Source organism: Elephantulus edwardii, unplaced genomic scaffold (genome assembly GCF_000299155.1).
Source record: "Elephantulus edwardii isolate Elephantulus edwardi_28Jun2011 unplaced genomic scaffold, EleEdw1.0 scaffold00009, whole genome shotgun sequence".
Classification (NCBI taxonomy): Eukaryota; Metazoa; Chordata; class Mammalia; order Macroscelidea; family Macroscelididae; genus Elephantulus; species Elephantulus edwardii.
This window is the reverse complement of record NW_006399759.1, coordinates 9,281,019-9,299,113: the sequence shown is the minus strand read 5'-3', so window position 1 is coordinate 9,299,113 and position 18,095 is coordinate 9,281,019. Positions and strand designations below refer to the sequence as shown.

Genomic DNA, 18,095 nt, shown 5'->3' with positions numbered 1-18,095 from the left:
CTAAATAACATGCTTCCGGAAACTATGAACTTTGATAAATTTTGATAGTTGCAGAGGGGCTTCAGGCCTTTTGTTCATAAGATCACTATGAGTCATGCTGGAATAGAAGGCAATAAACAAAAACAACATATTTGTCCTTAGAAACATTACATATAAACTTACAGATATCTTTAGTACATCTTTTTACAAGTACACACAAAAAAATAAATCATAAAAAATTTACGCCAACAATAGAGAAGAGTTGGATAACATTGGCATTTTGTCAATTGTGGGTAATAACTGCAATTACGGAAGATTCTGAATCATCTGGATTATTCCAGGGAATGAAGATGGCATTTCTAGTCAGAAAATGTGTTAAAAGTTATCTGTGCAGATGGTCCTTTTCCTTTTTTTTTAACTCATGTTTTTCAGTAACAGTTCATTGCTTCCCAAATCTACCAGTCAACTTTAGCAAAGTCATCAGGATTTAGTATGTTTTCAAGCAACTGAAGCCCCTGATTTAGTTCAGAAAAAACTTTAGCTAATCCTTTCACTGTGAGAGTCTTTGACAACTTAATTTTTTCTTCTTCAAAATGCACACAGCCTGGCCTGTCAATTCTCCTGTTTTCATGTTCTATGAACCATTTAATATCAGGGGCATTATTTCTAAATTCCAAATTTTTGCCATAAGGAAGATTTTTCTCAATTATTTCTTCCATCTTATTATCCTGAGCAAAAAACATGGAGTGCCTTCACATAGAAATATTTTTTCCTGTCTCCTGGATGCATTTTCTCATAATTTCTTCCTCTTGGGAAGATGCAATGTTCCAGATACACTGAACTCTAAAATATAGCAAACTACTAGTTGCGATAACTTGCTATGCATCAGAGAGCTGGACAATGACTAGGAATGATAGGAGAATTGATGCCTCTGAGCTGTGGCATTAGAGAAGGGTATTGAATATACCATGGACTGCTAGGAGAACAAACAGGTTCATCTTAGAGAGGGTGAAACCAGGCTGCTCCTTGGAGGCAAGGATTCTGAAGCTTTGTCTGACGTACTTTGGACATGTCGCTAGGAGGGACCGTCCTTGGAGAGGGACACCATGCTTGGGAGCGTGGAGGGGCAGCACAGGAGAGGCAGAGCCTCGATAAGATGGATTGATTCAGTAACTGGGGTAATGGGAGTAGATGTGTCAGAGACAATAAGATTGGGACAGCATAGAGCAGAGTTTAGGGCTGTTGTACACAGGGTTGCTCAGTTGCAATGTTGTGTGTAGTATATACTAGTAGTGATAAGACATAGAAAAGACAAAACCAAAACTAGACAATAAGTATGCATTGTCTTAACTAGAATACTTTGTAAGGAAGGATCTACTTGTATATGCATCCATACCACTATTCATATTTATAGCCAGCACATTTTGGGTAGCCTGTGAGTTCCTAAAAGGAAGGACCTATGTTTTAATCATCTTTTTAAGTCCTGATACCCGGTGTTGTCTGACACTAAAATAATGACTAAAACCAAACACACCATCACAGAGTTGATCCCAACTCATAACAGCTCTTAATCCGGTTTCTAAGACTTTAAATCTTTATGCTCATTTTTCTCCAGAGGAGTAACTGGTGGATTTGAACCACTGTCCTTTTGATCAGCAGCCCAACACATAATGCATTACATCACCATGACTTTTTACATACATAATAGGCACACTGTAGATGTTGAGTGATGTGAATTGTGATTTATATCTTAGAAAGAGTGGAGGCAGCATAAGGACAACTGAATCTGATTTCTGTTAGCTTCACAAGTGGGAACAGCCACAATATAAGGCAACATCTACGCTAGAAAGCCAATTCTTGTAAGGTCAGATGCAATCCCCATGCTCCTACACCTGTTGTTGTTGTTATGTGCTGCCAAGTTGCCTGTAACTCACAGCAACCCTATGTACAGTAGCTCTGAAGCCTGCCCTGTCCTGAGCCAATCTCAGTGACCCACATACACCTACTCCCATTGTCCTAGTCACTGTATTAGTCCAACTCATCTAAGGTCTTTCTCTCCTACACTGTCCCTCCATCCTTCCGAGCATGATGTCCTTCTCTAAGGACCAGTCCCTCCTGGCCATGTTTCCAAAGTGTGTAAGACAAAGCTTCAAAATCCTAGCCTCCAAGGCGAAACTTGGTTTCACCCTTTCCAAGACAGACCTATTTGTTTTCTTGGAAGTCCATGGTATGTTAAAGACTCTTCTCCAGCACCACGACTCAAAGGCATCAATTCTTCTTCTATGCTCCTTAGTCCTTATCCAGCTCTCAGCAAGTAATTGTGAAGACCATGGCCTGGATCAGGCACACCCTAGTCTCTAGACTGACACCGTTGTTTCTCAGTACTCTGGAGAGGTCCCTGACGGCAGATTTTCCCAATGCAATTTGTGTTTAGATTTCCTGACTGCTGGTGCCAAAAGTGTTGACTGAGGAGCTAAGCAAGCTGTAACTGTTAACAACCTCAATCTCTTCTCCATCTATCATGGTGCTGTCAGTTGGCCCAGTGGTGAGAATCTTTGTCTTCTTTATGTTGAGCTTCAGTTCCTATTGAAGACTACAGTCCTTGATCTTCTGCCGTGTATTCCAACACTAGTCATACTGCTCTACTACTGGGTTTGAAGTCATTTGCAGTGGCCGCACAGAACTCACGAAACTATACTCACCATTGTGAAATGTACTAGGGAAGTTAACAGGTTACAGTTCAGGTTGGCAGCAGAATGCAGGTTTTCAGTCAGGACAGCTTCTCAAGCATGCTTACAGGCCCTTTAACCTTCAACCTCATGGCTTAGTCAGGGTTACAAATTATAGTGTCTCCCCTCAGGCCTCCAGCTAGCTTGGGTGAAGGCCCTGGCTCTGACTCCATGCCAATCTCCTGTTCTCTGCTGAGGTTGTTGCTGATCCCATGTAGGTCCTGGTCTAACTGGTGAGGGATCTCTGGCCGCATAATGATTGCTGAGTTCTCTGCTTCTTCCTCTCCTCCTTGTTGGTAGTGAGGGTCTCACATTTACTACTAAAATTGCTGACTTTAAACTTGATGGAATAGGAAAAACTGGTCAACCCCATAATGATTAGCTTATACATACTCTATTTCAGGTTCCCACCTAGTCAGTTGATAAAGGTCAAAGCTGATGGCTAGGAAGGCCATTTTGAACAATAAAGCGATAACACTATATCAGGACGTGAAGCTGTCCAGCCATAATATAGTCAGAGTGATTGTGAACTGTCTATATCCTACAGGATGGCCTGGTGAAGACCAACATGGAGAAGCTGACCTTCTACGCCCTCTCAGCTCCAGAAAAACTAGATCGTATTGGTGCCTACCTCTCAGAGAGGCTCATCCGGGATGTGGGCCGCCATCGATATGGGTAAGTAGTCTGGGAAGGTGGGAGACCTATTTTCAAGAAATATAGATGCTTTAAAAAAAAAGAAAAAGATAGAGGGAGCTCTGGTGGCCTAGTGGCAAGAAGCTGTTCTGCAATCCCGAAGGCACATGGTTCAAATCCACCAGATGCTCTACTAGAGAAGGAGGGCCAATCTCCTCCTGTGCCAGTCGGATCCAGCTTGATGGTACACAACAAGGAAAAAAAATTATAAAAAGAAGTATTAATTTGGAAAATAATTTTAAAAAGAAGATAGTAGGCTGTCTTCATAAGTATTCTTGAACAGACTGAGAGCATAGGAATGAATTCCATTTACCTTTCCAGAGACAGGTTAAAATTTGATATTCTTGACAAGATTTGTGAAGAAAAGATGTCAGATTCTAACTTTCAATTTATCCCTCCTATTTATACCCAGAAGCCCTCACACATACTTTGTCTGGTACCTTTAAACAATTAGTCTAACCCCAAATGTGTCACTCTTCTTGTTGTGTTGTCTTTAAAAAGTAAGAAGAGCCCATCTACATCTATTGAAAGGACAAGCATAGAGGTAATTTGTCCATTAGAAAATGCACTTAACCGCCCCCGCCGCGGGTCCCAGCAGCACGGCGGTGGGCAGAGAGGCAGTGCCAGAGCAACCCAGCTTTGCGAAGGCTCTGTGTGCGCCGCGGCCCTCAGGCACCCTGCACTAGCCCTCCCTGTCGCCAACATGCCCAAGAGGAAGGTCAGCTCGGCCGAGGGTGCGGTGAAGGAGGAGCCCAAGAGGAGATTCAGCGAGGCTGTCAGCTAAGCCGCCTGCAAACGTGGAAATGAAGCCCAAAAAGGCAGCAGGAAAGGAGAAGTCTTCTGACAAAAAAGTGCAAACAAAAGGGAAAAGGGGAACAAAGGGAAAACAGGCTGAAGTGGCTAACCAAGAAACTAAACAAAATTTACCTGCAGAAAATGGAGAAACTAAAAACGAAGAGAGTCCAGCCTCTTATGAAGCAGAAGAAAAAGAAGCCAAGTCTGATTAATATTTGTCTACCATGTCTTATCAGTGGTCCCTGTATCTCCTTTCTTGTACAATCCAGAGGAATATTTTTATCAACTATTTTGTAAATGCAAGTTTTTTAGTAGCTCTAGAAACATTTTTAAGAAGAAGGAAATCCAGGCGAGCTCTGGTGGCCTAGTGGCAAGAAGGTGTACTGCAATCCCAGAAGAAGGAAATCCCACTTCATCCCATTTTTAAGTGTAAATGCTTTTTTTTAAGAGGTGAGATCATTTGCTGGTTGTTTATTTTTTGGTACAACCAGAAAATGTGGGATGTTAAAATTGTGGGGGGGCTTTGGATGTCAGTGTAACATTCCATGGGAAAAAAGGGACAGTTTTTATATCCCATAATACATAGTATACTTAATGACAATTTGGAGTCTTAGTCATGCATTTATGACTTGAACATTTTAAATTAAGTCTATTTTCCATGTTTAAGATACATAAATTAGAACATTGTTTAGTAAAATTTCTTCTTAAACATAACCACTCCCTTTTCATGGCTTTCTCCCTGTCAGAACTATGTGGATTCTGTAACATCTTTGGTCTTAGTAATCCAGTTTTCCTAATAACCTTGTTATGTGCTGTGAACTGTTGAAAATTCGAGTGTAGTGTGTGTGATAGTAAATTGTGAAATAGTGGGACTTAATGATGTGACAGTTTATCAACAATTGAAGATACTGGTACTTATTTTCTTCTTTATGAAAACTTTGCTCCAAATTTAAAGCTGGAAGGTCACTGGAATTTAGAAAAGAATTATAACTACATGGCTTTTTAGATTTTTGGTACGTACATTAAGAATTATGTACAGGTTGTTCATAATGTCTCTGAACTGGCCCTTAAAACAACCAATAAAATATCAATCATGAAAAAAAAAAAAAGAAAATGCACTTAAGTGAAATATTTATCAATCTCTTCTGAGAGAAGGACTTACTATCCTTAGAAGAGAGAAGAAATCTTAAGGAAAATTTACAATCAATACATTTAGATGTTTAAAAATGTAAAGAGTTTGATATCAAAAAAGAAAAAATAAAAATATAAAAGATAACATAATGTATTTTTAAAAAAATAAGGTAATGATTCAAACTTAATGTATTACTGGCTCACAGTCCATAAGATTTGATGCAAGGTAATATGAATTTCCGAGAGAGAATTCATTATACATATCAGATGATAGTCAACACATTTGTAATCAAGCATGTCAATTGAAATGATAGCCATTTTCACATCTCAAATTAACCAAAAAAAGCTGTGTCCATTAGTAACCTAAGGATGGCAAATTAGGAGGCACTTTCATGCTTTTCTATAAGAAGGGCAAATTGGTCAAACTTCCTCAGAAAGTAACTTAGATCTATGTGTCAAGAGCCTCAGGAACATTTATGTATTTTGACTTAGTAATTCCATTTCTATTAAACCTAAAGAATCAATCTTACAAAGTATAAATAATTTAAATGTCTAATTGCTGCTATTGTTGTTATATACCATCAAGTCAGAATCAGCCCATAGCCAACCCTCCAGTGGATTCTAAGAGGCACAGGAGGAGATTGCCCAACCTTCTCCCGCAGAGAAGCTGGTGGATTTGAACAAGGTGCCTTTGTGACTGCAGTGCAGATTCTTACTACTAGGTCAACAGAGTCTAGAGAAGAATAATTCAATAAATTAGCTAGTCTGTAAAAATGGTCTTTATAAAGTCCTTTCCTGGTGTTTATAAAGTGCTTTCTGTATATATGAAAATGTCGTTTTTAAATAAAAAGCAAACACACACCAGACTATATAATTATGCATTCAGTGTTGACATTTATATTAAAAACATAGATGATGACCAAACAATATCAATACATACCCAGAAAATTTTCTAAAAATAAAATACCAAAATATTAAGATTTCTCTTTGTGGACATAGTGACAGTAGAGTTTTGCTTGTTTCCTGTGTACTTTTGTGTGTGGATTTTAAGTATTCCCTATTGGGCATGTGTTGCTTTTATTGAAAGGAAGGTGTCAGGTTGTGTTTGCCTCCTAACCACACCATGATTCAGAGAGAGGCTGAATGAAAAGCTAACTCTTGGTGTAAAGTTATTCTAGGTGGCATCACCAGTGGGACAGAGGGCTGGGTAGATTTCATGTGGTTGCTGTTGTTAGGTACCATTGAGTCATAGAGACCTCATAACAAAATGGACTCATAATTACTTTTTAAATGACAGAATGAACTGTTGACCAATCCTGTGCCATCTTTATTGTTATAGCTGTGATTGAGCCCATTGTTGTTAGTATTAATCAGTCCATCTCCTTGAGAGTTTCATTTATTTTGATGAATCGCCTACTTTACAAAACATAGTGTCCTTTCCTTACAATTGGTTTCCCTTGATGACATGCTCAAAGTTTCCCCATCCTTGATTTTGTCATTCTTTTGCAGACTTGGGCTTGTTGTTTTTAGATGCTGTCCAGTTGAGTATGACTCATATAGACCCTTTGAACAACAGATCTGACCTCTGTTCTATCCTGTGCCATCTTCATCGTCTTTGATATACCCAAGCCCATTGCAGCAGTCACAGTGTCATTCTATCTCTTTGAGGGTCTTTTTCTCTTTTGCTGACTCTCCACCTTTCTAAGTATGATGCCCCTCTCAAATGAATAGCCTCTCCTAACTACATGTGAGGAAGCTTTGTGAGGTGAAGCTTTGTCATCTTTGCCTCCAAGAAGCACTTCAGCTGTACTTTCTCCAAAATATACATGTTTGTTCTTTTGGCACTTGATGGGATATTCAGCACTTTTTTCCAACAGCACATCTTAAAGGCATCAGTTCCTCTTCTGTCATCCTTACTAATTGTCTGGCTCTCAGATGCATAGGAAATGATTGAAAAGACCATGTTCTGAATCAGGTGTCCCTTAGTCCTCAAACTGACATCGTCGTTCCTCAGTAATTTTGAGAGGTCTCTGCGCGTAGACTTGGGGTATTTATTCTTATATCCTGTTGGTTTCATTCTTCACAGAATCTTTTTCTCTCCATCTTCTTCTTTCTTCTGCACTTGCCTCCTCTTGATTCAAGCTCTCATTTCTTTTTACCCTGAGTATGTTTGGGCACTGAGTGTGAAATTAGCCTTTCCTCTTCTGTTCCTTCCAGATTAATACTGTTAGATAAGACCTTTTGAAGTCACAGCCCTGAAGTTATACTTTCCTAGCTTCTTTAGAATGAAATCCAAACTCTTTAGCTTAACATCTGGGTCTTCCACAACCTGCTCTTAACTCACCACTCTACCTGCCACGTTCATCTGCAAAAAGAGCAATGGCAGCATGAGGAAGGTTTAGCCTGACCTCTACTAACCCCACCAGGGGAAACTGGCCCCTTCAACAACATCGACAACACAAAACCAAATCCCATGAGGTCAGACATGTCCCCCAGGCCCTTACTTCTGATAATTCTAACACCAGTCCTAATCTTCTACTGGGTCAGAAATTTGTTACTGTAGCTCACAGACGACATAGAACCATACACACAGTTATGGGATCTATTAGGGGAGTTAACAGGATATAATTTCTCAGTCAGGACAGCTTCTGGAGCATGATAACAGGCCCTTCAGCCCCTCAGCCTTGCGACTTTAAGCCAGTGTTACAAATTTCTCTTGGTTCTCCCAATTATGGAATCTCTCTCCAAGTTATCCAGCAAGCTTGGGCAAAGGCCTCTGGTTCTGGTTCTACAATGTAGCAGTCCTAGGTCACCTCTGTCTTACCTTGGGTCTCTGGTTCTCTGCTGAAGCTGCTGCTATTTTCCTGTAGGTCTGGCTAGTATAAAACTCTGGCCCTAAAGTGTATGCACTGCATTCTCTGCTGCTTCTTTGCTTATGGTGTGATGCTCTATTTCTCCTGCTAAATCTGCTCAATTTAATGCCAAGACTAGTCAACTCCCTTGAGAATAGAGCAACACACCCCATTCTCATGTCCCTGCCCTTCCATGTGACAAAGTCAAACTTAATAGCTAGGAAAGCCATTTTGAATAAACTCTTTTTTTCCCTTTTACCTTCATTTGTTTTCACACCTACTCTGGACCCATTCCAGATAGTCAAGGTAATAACCTCCCAACACTTGAGTCCTTCTGTCTTCTAGGCCTTTGTATTACTCTCTCTCCCCAACCTCCCCCCACCTCTACCCATCAGCTCCTGCTGCCCTTTAAGGCCCCCTCTTCCTGGTCAAGTAGTTGAATCCAATCTTGACCAGAGTGTGAAACCTCAGGAAGCACTAGCAAATTTTAAACCAAGTTACCTCTGTTGTAAAAGCAAGACCAAAAGGAATATATTTCTGTGATCATTTTATATAATAGAATTGCATGCTTAATAAAAAGGGCATGACTATATCATACATGCTGATTATATAAAGGGCCCTAATATAAAGTACTCTGAAGGAAGTAAAAATAACTTTATCCTCGAATGAACCTCACACTAATATACTGGCTATAACATTAAACATTTAATACTAATTTTGCCTGTCTTCTCTGCAATGATGGTTCCCTCAATAAAGCTGTTTTTCAGCTAGCAGAGGCATTTAAAATTATTCCCCTGATCTTAGAGCCACAATTCAAAATTGCTATCATTCTATTAAAAATAGACTTTGCAGCATGTAAGTATTTAAAGCCTTGAAGACCTCACTGAGGGCTTTAATCATAAACATTCAGAGAGAAGAAGAATCTCTTACATCTAATCTGATCTCTCGTTCTCTCTCTGCACCCTTCCAACATTCCCCTGTCCAGCCCTCTATATCATCCTAATAACCTTCTGTGTCACTGACAGCAGATTTGGAAAAGCAAAATGTTGGCACAGAGATTGTCTGAGGGCCTGTGTCCCCCGTGTGACGCAAGTGTCTGTATTTTTTTGTGCTTTGACCATATGGTCTTGAGCCGTCCACGTTGGACCCAGTAGCAGAACGACCTCCTTCTGCTTCCACCGTTCCTGTTATCATGGCCCCTTGCTCCCAGTTAGCATACATGTTTGGCATCAAGTGGGGTAATCAAATGCAGGCAGAGAGAGGCTAAAAGACACATTGCAAGGTGTTAGTCATCAGCCTGGGCTACGATGAGCAGTGATACACAGAGCAACAAAAAGCTGGAACTTCTGCTTTCCTTCTTATTTGAGCTTTGCCTTCCCTTTCCATCATGGCCCAGCTGCTAGAACTCCTGGAGCAGCTGGAGAGCAGAGGAGGTAACGTCAGTGCTGAGTGAGGCCCAGGCTCCGCTGACAGTGATCGCTGAGAGTCGACAGCACTCTGGATGCAACTCCAGTGCCTCGAGCTCTCATCTCGCCATCTAGCCCCAGCTTGTCTAAACCCCAGAGGATGGAGATCACTGCCCCCACTCCCTAAATGCCAAAGAAAGTTGTCCTCTATGGAGATGGCTTAGTGGAGACCCTAAGAATACGGACAGATTTCGCAGAGAGCTTGCTTGGTAGATGGGTCCACCTTTGGATAAAAACCACTACTAGTAGTTTCACCTTTCCCTTAGCTAAGAACATTGCTTGTCTCTTACCTATGGGTTTTTTAAACCTAGAAGATTCTATCTAAGAATGGGACTGACTATATGTGTTCAAATCGCCCAAGAAAAGAAGTTCTTTTGTCACATCCACTGCTCCTGGAGTGATCTAGGGCAATGACTAGCCGTGCGAAACGTGCCTCGGCCTCTCTTTCTGCCTGCTGATCCCATCTTGAACTCCAAATCTGCCTTTTTTTCCTCTCTAACTGGTTCCCAGACTGCATTGCTGCTCCTCTTTCCCTGGAGGCTCAGTGTCTCTCCTGGTTCCTAAAGCTGCCCCTGACTGGGCACAAGGTGTTCAAAACCAGGCACAGATTCTCCATCACAAATAGTTCTCAGTGAAGACCCTTGGCTTGCGCTTCCTGCTTCACTCCTGAGTACCAGGCCTCCTGTGTACTTTCTTCAGTCATTATGAGTCACTCCTGCCCTGGCTCCTTACCCTGGGTTCCTGTTGCTATAACCTGCCAGGTGCCCTAGTCCTCCCCTGGCTTCGGTTGCTGCCCATGAACTCCAGTTCATCTGTGATGTCTTGGGTTCTGTCCTCCTCACTGCATGGGAAGTGCTCCTAGTACAGTCAGGACTCCCAGCTGTCAACCATTGCTGTGACCTGTGACCTGCCTCTTGCCTGGGTGCCTCTGTGGGTGAGCAGTGCTTCCAGCTCCTTCCTGCTCCATCCTGTTCTGAGCACCCAGTCAGGCCAAGTTCAAATTCCCAGACCTCTTCCAGGACAGCAAGCCCAGATCAGACCTCTGATGCTCCCAATCCTGCTGAGTGGACATCACCCCAAGAATCCCATAGTCTGCCTAAAGGCTAAGCCGTGTGTGAGAGAGTTACTGTGAAAAAGGACAAAGGCAGAGCAAATTGAGTGAGCGCTCAGAGGTTCCATTGAGCTCCACTCTTTTAAGATATGTTGAGAAAATTAAATCCAGAGTTACAACCCCTTAGTTTGGAGTCTTTTAGGATTAGAGTCAGAGTTAGGAGCAAAGGCTGATGTCACCAAGAACTGCACTTTCCCCCCCCACTGTTGGTGGGACCATAAAATGGTATAACCACTATGGCAGGCAGTATGGCGCTTTCTCAAAAAGTTGCAAATAGAGATACCATTTGACCCAGCAATTCCACTACTGGGAATATACTCTAAAGAAACCATAACTGTCACCCAAGCAGATATATGCACAGCCATGTTTATTGCGACTTTGTTCACAACAGCAAAGAGTTGGAAACAACCCAAGTGCCCATCAACAAACAAATGGATAGAGAAGCTGTGGTATATTCACAGAATGGAATACTATACTGCATGGAAAAACAAGGAACTCATGAAATATTATGCAAAATGGGTGACCCTGGAGGACATTATGCTGAGTGAAGTATCTCAGTCACAAAAAGATAACTATTGCATAGGGCCACTGTTGTAAAACGGAACTGACATTGGGGTTGAGGGAAGATAAAAAAGGAGGGGAGGAATGATATATATTGCACTGAAACAGATAAGGAAGAGAACTGTTTAAAAGGGACATATGAATGGGTACTCTTGTAATTACAGAAGTCCAGAGTGAAGGCTGAACAGTGGAGTGGGCTTGGGGCAGGTGTGGCAGGGGGAGAGGATTGCATAACAATGAAAGAGTTTTTCTTTTTCTTTTCAGGAAGAGTGAATTGGGGAGGAGGGGGTGGGTGGGGAGAAAAGTGCAATAATGAATGACTAGAAACCCTAAGTCTCTGTAAACGTTCATTAAAGTTAATTTAAAAAAAAACAACAAGAACTGCACTTTAAATGCCTATACTTTTCAGCTTCACTTTTACCAGAATTCTCACTCAAGTCAGCCAAGATTTTGGCGGTTGTTGTTTTGGGGTTGTTGGGGTTTTTTCCCCCTAGCAAGCGATGGTTTTTACTTATCAGAGAGTTTTCTTGCAAGCTTTTGCAGCAAAAAGGAAAGCAACAGTCTGTGCACTGGGTGATGGGAGACCTTCCAGAGTCTTCTTTTGCTAACTCCACCCACCCCCTTCCTTTCTCTGATTTAAGCTCTGTGTAATAGTAGTGAAATGCTTCTGGAAGCTGGGTTGATGCATAAGAGGCGCAGAATTCCACTCCACCTGTCCTTATTTCCCAGCTGCCCTGCTAGGCTGCCTGCATGTGTCTGGGCTTCTCTGCAGGGAAGCCTGTGCCATTTGGAAGGGCTTTCGTCCAGGCTGTTCCCCAGCCCTGCAGGATTTGGTCTCTGCTTTACCAGCCCATACAGTGGGCCTGAAACATGCCAGGGCGGGGGTTGTAAGGCACAGCAGGTTCCTGGGTTGTGATTGAGGTGCCCTCTGAAGGGCAAAGGTCTTCACAGCCAAGGAAGGGTGGGCCTCCCAGATGAAGCTCAAAGATCCATGCTGCCTTTGTGTTTGAAAGACACTGGGTAGATAAGAATGGGACGTGTTCCATTTGCACATGTGCCCAGAGATGATGATTCAGTAGACTTGGCTCATACAGATAAAGAAAAGAGTATTTTATAAAAGCAGAAAATGAACTTTTCAGAGTGTAGAGGTTGTTTCTCTTATTGTATAGAAGTAGCTCAAAGCTAGCTGGATAGTGGCTAATGTCTTTTAAAATATGAGAGACCATCAAAGCTGTTACCTTGTATATTTGAATTTGCAAAGCCAGCTCATGTCTCAAACAGCTTGGCCACAGAGTGTCTGCAATTGGGCAGCTGCTATGGGAAGCTTTGCATTGTGGTCCTACAGATGTTGCTAGAAATTCTAGGTGTTCTACAATCTTTCTTCTTGTACAGAAACATTTAGCCAAGCGTTGATTAGGTTTGCTTAGACAACTCAAAATGCCTTTGAATTGTCGTGTTGGACAAGAATACTGAATATCCCAGGAACTACCAAAAGACCAAACGTTGGGGAAATGTGCAGCCAGGGTGCGCCTTTGAGGCAAAGATGGCAAAGTTTTGTCTTTCATACTTTGGTCATGTAGCTAGGTGAGGCTGTTCCTTGGGAAGAGAAATCATGCTTGGAAAGATGGAGGGTCAGTGAAGGAGAGGAAGGACCCCCAAGGAGATGGATGGACATGGTGACTTCAGCAATGGACTCCAGTGTGTCAGAGATGATGAGGATGGCTCAGGATAGGGCAGGGTTCAGGTGGGCTGCTCTTAGGGTCACCATGAGTTATACTTGACTCAACAGCTCCTAATAACAGCAACAACATGAAGGATAGTGTGAGACGCAATGTAATGAACTTTGTAAGCAAACTAATATAAAATAAATAAGCACCACCGACACAACCCGCGCTCATCTTACCGAGTTGTGCCGCTGTGTCCCCAGGTATGTGTGCATTGCCATGGAGGCGCTGGACCAGCTGCTCATGGCCTGCCACTGCCAGAGCATCAACCTCTTCGTGGAGAGTTTCCTCAAGATGGTGGCCAAGCTTCTGGAGTCAGAGAAGCCCAACCTGCAGATCCTGGGCACCAACTCGGTAAGACGCGGCCCTCGAGGCTCCCCGCTGGGCCCAGGGAAGGCGGGGAGGAGGTGGGGAAGCCCACTGGGGCCCCGCTGTTATGCTGACTTCCTGTCTGGTTCCTGACTCTGGATACAACATGCCGCTGGTATGAGCATGCCTCGATGCAGGAACACAAAGCAATTTATCTTTTTTAAAAAACATTTAATTGCAGTGTAATCTACATACCTCAAACCATACCACTTTAAAGCCTACGATTCAGTGGTTCTCAGTACGTTCACGTTGTGCACCTGTCACCGCTTCTGGCACGTTTATCTTTAGACTAATGATTTTCAAAAAACAATTTTAATAGTAGATTTTCCCTAAAATAGCTTTCAGTAAGACCTGAATACATATAAAGTAGACCAAAATGGAGCCGTTTCTATGGAGCCCTCTCAGAGCTCAGCACCCAGCAGCTCCATGGGCACAGTTATGACTCTTCTAGGAAACAGATGTCCACAGGACAGAGGCACCAGGTAGGTGGAAAGAGCACAGAGAACCCAGGCTTCGTGCTGTGCTTACCAAGTGGTGGAGCCTTTGCTAGGTCACTTGGATTTTCTGGACTTCTGGCTTTTCTATGATACCTTGAGCGGGTTACCTCGGTCTGCACGTGACCTCCGAGCTCTGGGATCCTGATCTCAGTACCCATGGTGGTTGCTTGAAAGACAAACGATGAGACACGTCAAGCACTCCCAACACCACGTGTGTTTGTCCATTCTAGAATACCCTGCCTGCTTTCCTGAGTGTCTGCCCTCTCTCATCTCCTCCATTCAGCTCCAGGTCTTCTGCAGCTTGGCATAAAGCCCTTAAATGCAACTATTTTTACATTCCTTAGGTGAAGCCTTTATTGACCTACATTCTGAAAAATGAAAGTTAAAGGTTTGCCCCCTTTCGCCTTCCCGACCTGAATTTTCTCGATGTTTATCACACAGTTCAAGGCTGCTTTCTTGTCCTGAGGGAGTTGATTGACCAGAAGATAGTCTTCCAGTTTTGTTTCCAAAGACCAAAACTAACATTCTTTTCCCTCCCTACCCTCTCTCTGTGAGCCAACTGTCTTTGACAAATTACATATATACAGTAGCTGAGGGTGAAGTGATTTGTCAGGTTGCCCTGGCAACAGATGCAGATCCTGTCTCAGTTGTCCTGTTTAATATAAGTACAGTCTAGGAGAGAACATCTGAATGGCAAAGAAACCAGTCATCAGGGCATCCTGAGGACGTCTTCCCATCAGGGACATGCTAGCAGGTGGCCCCCAGCCCTAGCATTTTCACAGCAGATCCTTGCCTGGGGTAGGCACTGCCAGCTGCAGTCTTGAAAACTCAGGGCCATGCAAATCCCCGTCACAGTGAATCATTCCAGCTGTGAGAGTCATCTAATAATTACTGTGATTTAATGAATATGTGTAAAAATGGGCAATGGGACTTAAATAAAGCGAGTTGAATATTTGTGATCCATTCCCAAACCAGCCCCACTCGATGGAGCCTTCCTGAATGTTGCCCCTCATGCAGATGCCCCTTCCTGCCCTTAGAACCTTAACAAACCTAGAGAAGAGGATTCCTGATCCTTCTCATTTTAGAACTCGCACATGTGACAGAATTCTTACTTGATGAAGTCTGGGAAAGTTTAGCCCAAGAATTTCCAGCAGATTTTCATATGGATTGAGGGCTCTGCATGGACCAAGGGGGGCTCAGAGAGAAGGAATAGAAGGGCCCAGGGCCTCTGACACCTGCTTCACCCAGCAGCCTGCTCTGTTTAGCGTACATGTGTGACTAAAGATGACAGAAGTTAGAATCGATGCCTTTGAGTTGTGGTGCTAGAGAAGAGTTCTGATTATCCCACAGACTCACCAAAGAACAAACCAGTAAGTCTTTTTTTTTTTTATTTTTTTTATTCTTTGGGGTTTATTTCCTTTTCCAAAGCTGTCTATTTTGATTAGTGATTCAAAATACCAGTAAGTCTTGGAGGAAGTGTAACCAGGGCTCCTTTGAGGCAAGGATGGGGAATCTTTGTACCACATACATTAGACATGTTGCCCGGGGGGTCCATTCCTTGGAGAAGGACACCATGCTGGGAAAGGTGGAAGGTCAAATAAAGGAAAAATGACTCCCAGCAAGATTGGTTGACACTGTGACTGTACCAATGGGTTCAAGCCTGTCAGACATGGTCAGCATGGGGCAGGAGAGGGCAGAGTCCAGCTCTGTTGTTCACAGGGCCACTTATGAGTCATAGATGGCATCTAACTACAGCAACCACACGGAAGCTTACAACACTGCATTTGAATAGAGGGTTTGGTTCCAGAAAAGGAAAAGAAAGGCAGATGGAAACAACCTGACATTCATTAACTGATGAATGGATAAGCAAAGTGAGGTGTGTGCACAGTGGAACAGTATGTAGCTTTCAAAAAGAATGAGGTGTGATACATGCTGCAATATGGTAAACCTTGGAAAAGTGGATTCACAGTGGCTTAGGACTGGCAGGTAATAGAGGCAGGGTTGTAATAACTAAAAGTATGAAGTTTCTTTTGGAGGTGATGAAAATGTTTTACAATTGATTGTAAAAATCATTTTACAAATGATTGTACAAATCTGTGACTATGGTAGCCTAGTGACAAGAAGCTGCATTGTAATCTTCAAGGCAGGAGGTTCAACTCCATGTGGGAGAAAGATGGGCAATCTCCTCCAGTGAGATTAACTGTCTCTGAAAATGCACTGGAGGGTCAGCTGTAGGTTGGTTCCAGCTGGACAGTACACAACAATTTTTGTTTTTTTTTAAAAAGGGAAATTAGGAAGGAAAAAGGGAGAAAGAAAATCATTCAGTGCATCTCCCATCCTCATTGTGCAGGTTTTCCCTGCCTAGAATGGAGGTTTGAGAAATCAAATACAATGTCTTTGTCACACAGCTGGAACGCTGGCTTTCTGCAATGGTTTACTTCTCCCTGGTCCTTGTATTGTCCTCAAAAGTCCTCCTAAAATCTGAAAGTTGCACTGTCAGAGGTCCCCACCTGGCCCCACCCAGCAGCTTCTCCCGAGTCCCCAGGCCCTGGGCCCAGCTCTGCTCGGCTTTGCTCAGTCCTTCACTGGGCAGCCTCGGGGCTTGTGGATGAGAGGCCCTCAAACTCCTCCTCTCTCCCAGTTGGCTTTGCCTCAATGCCCTTCCTCTTGGGCCTGGTTTTGTTGCCTGAATCAGCTCAGAACAAAATAGCCCCTTTTTTTTTTACAATACTTCTTCAAACTTCCTTCCCCACTATGAGGTTCCTTCCAGCTGGCTAACATCAGAGTCAGAGAACTTCTCTGATCCAGAGAGCTTTAGAAATGTACCAATCCCCAGGTCGCAACCTCACCCGCTGATGAGCTTCTCTTGAGGGGGGTCCTAGCAATCTAGATGCTTTTCACATTTCCCAGGTGAAACTTTCAGGCAAGCGTGGCAGCCGCTGAGCTCACGGGCGGGCCTCCCACCTGTGTAGGGTTTCTGCTTTTCCTTCTACACGTCTCTGATGGATATTCATCTAACCTGCGTAGTCACAATGAGAGTGGTCCCCACTTGTCACAACATCCAAATTTGCACCTATGACTGCTGCACCTAAAATAAACTTTAATCCTAAAAAAGTAAGTGGGATTTTAGTTTTTAATGAAGAGTGGGCTTTAAAATTAATTGCCCGTCGTAGGTTGGAATCCACTCATAACTGACCCTGCTACAAGTTCTGTACGGGAATAAACAATCTTGGAGACAGAGGTTGGAGTGGGGAAAGCATGCATTTTCTTATGTCAATATCTAATGAGGGCACTCTATGGGCCCAGTCCATAGGGAGTTGCGCTCCCAACCCCAGGGCTGTGTCTCTGCTGATTCGAATCTACCAGCTGCTCTGAGGAAGAAAAATGGACTGTTTCATCCGTGTGCTTATACCCTGTGAGCTGGTTCCAACTCCATGACAATGAGATTTTTATTCAGAGTATATAAGGAGATAGGAGCATGAGATTCCCAGTCTGCCTCCCTGTCTTGGATACTATGGGAGCCGATGTTGGGGAGGGGATGGGACAGCAACGTGGGAGAGCTCTGTCTTTGCTGTAGGGGAGGGCTGGAAAGGGAAGTATGAAAAGTTTGTACAGTATTTTGTGGGGGTTGGTTGTGTAGGTGTTTGGACCTGGTGCGTGGGACCCAGCCTGGCCAAGGTCTCAAGATCACTTGACTTGGCACAATCTGCCCAGAGAAGAGTCATTCTCAGGCACAGACTGCAGGGTAGATGGGCAGACTACATCAGAAGGCTTCAGGTTTTTGTGGGTTATTTTTTTTAAAATAAAATATTTTTTTTTTATGTTGGCTTGCTTACAAAGTTCATATACATTGTTTTTCATACTATTCTTCATTCACATTGTATTTCATACAATCATTCCCATTCATGATATCTTATAAAAGTAATCAACATTGAACTAAGCCCACCACTACCCTGTCTTTCCAGATCCACACCAATCTTTCCCATTTCTTTCACCCACCCCTCCTTCCGTCCATCAAATTGTGCGACCTTATGATATCCCCCTGCTCGTCCTCACCCTTCTAAGACTTCGGTTTTGATAAGGAGGCTAGCCTGTTGCTTCTGTGGGGCTAAGAGAAAAATCTCTTCCCTTTTAAAATGTTATGGGAAAGACAAACTGTTGTACTTTAGGGTTTTCTTTTTTTTTTTT

The 18,095-nt window shown here is 43.0% G+C and overlaps 1 protein-coding gene across 1 annotated transcript in view; it reads left to right on the top strand.

The window, feature by feature from the left end:
- Positions 1 to 18,095, top strand: part of EFR3B (EFR3 homolog B (S. cerevisiae)) — a 132,482-nt gene that overhangs the window by 62,062 nt on the left and 52,325 nt on the right. Inside the window, exons 3-4 of the mRNA XM_006880620.1 lie at positions 3,256 to 3,383; positions 13,245 to 13,395. Of these exons, the coding sequence (XP_006880682.1) occupies positions 3,256 to 3,383; positions 13,245 to 13,395 (279 nt within the window). The remainder of the gene's footprint in view (positions 1 to 3,255; positions 3,384 to 13,244; positions 13,396 to 18,095) is intronic.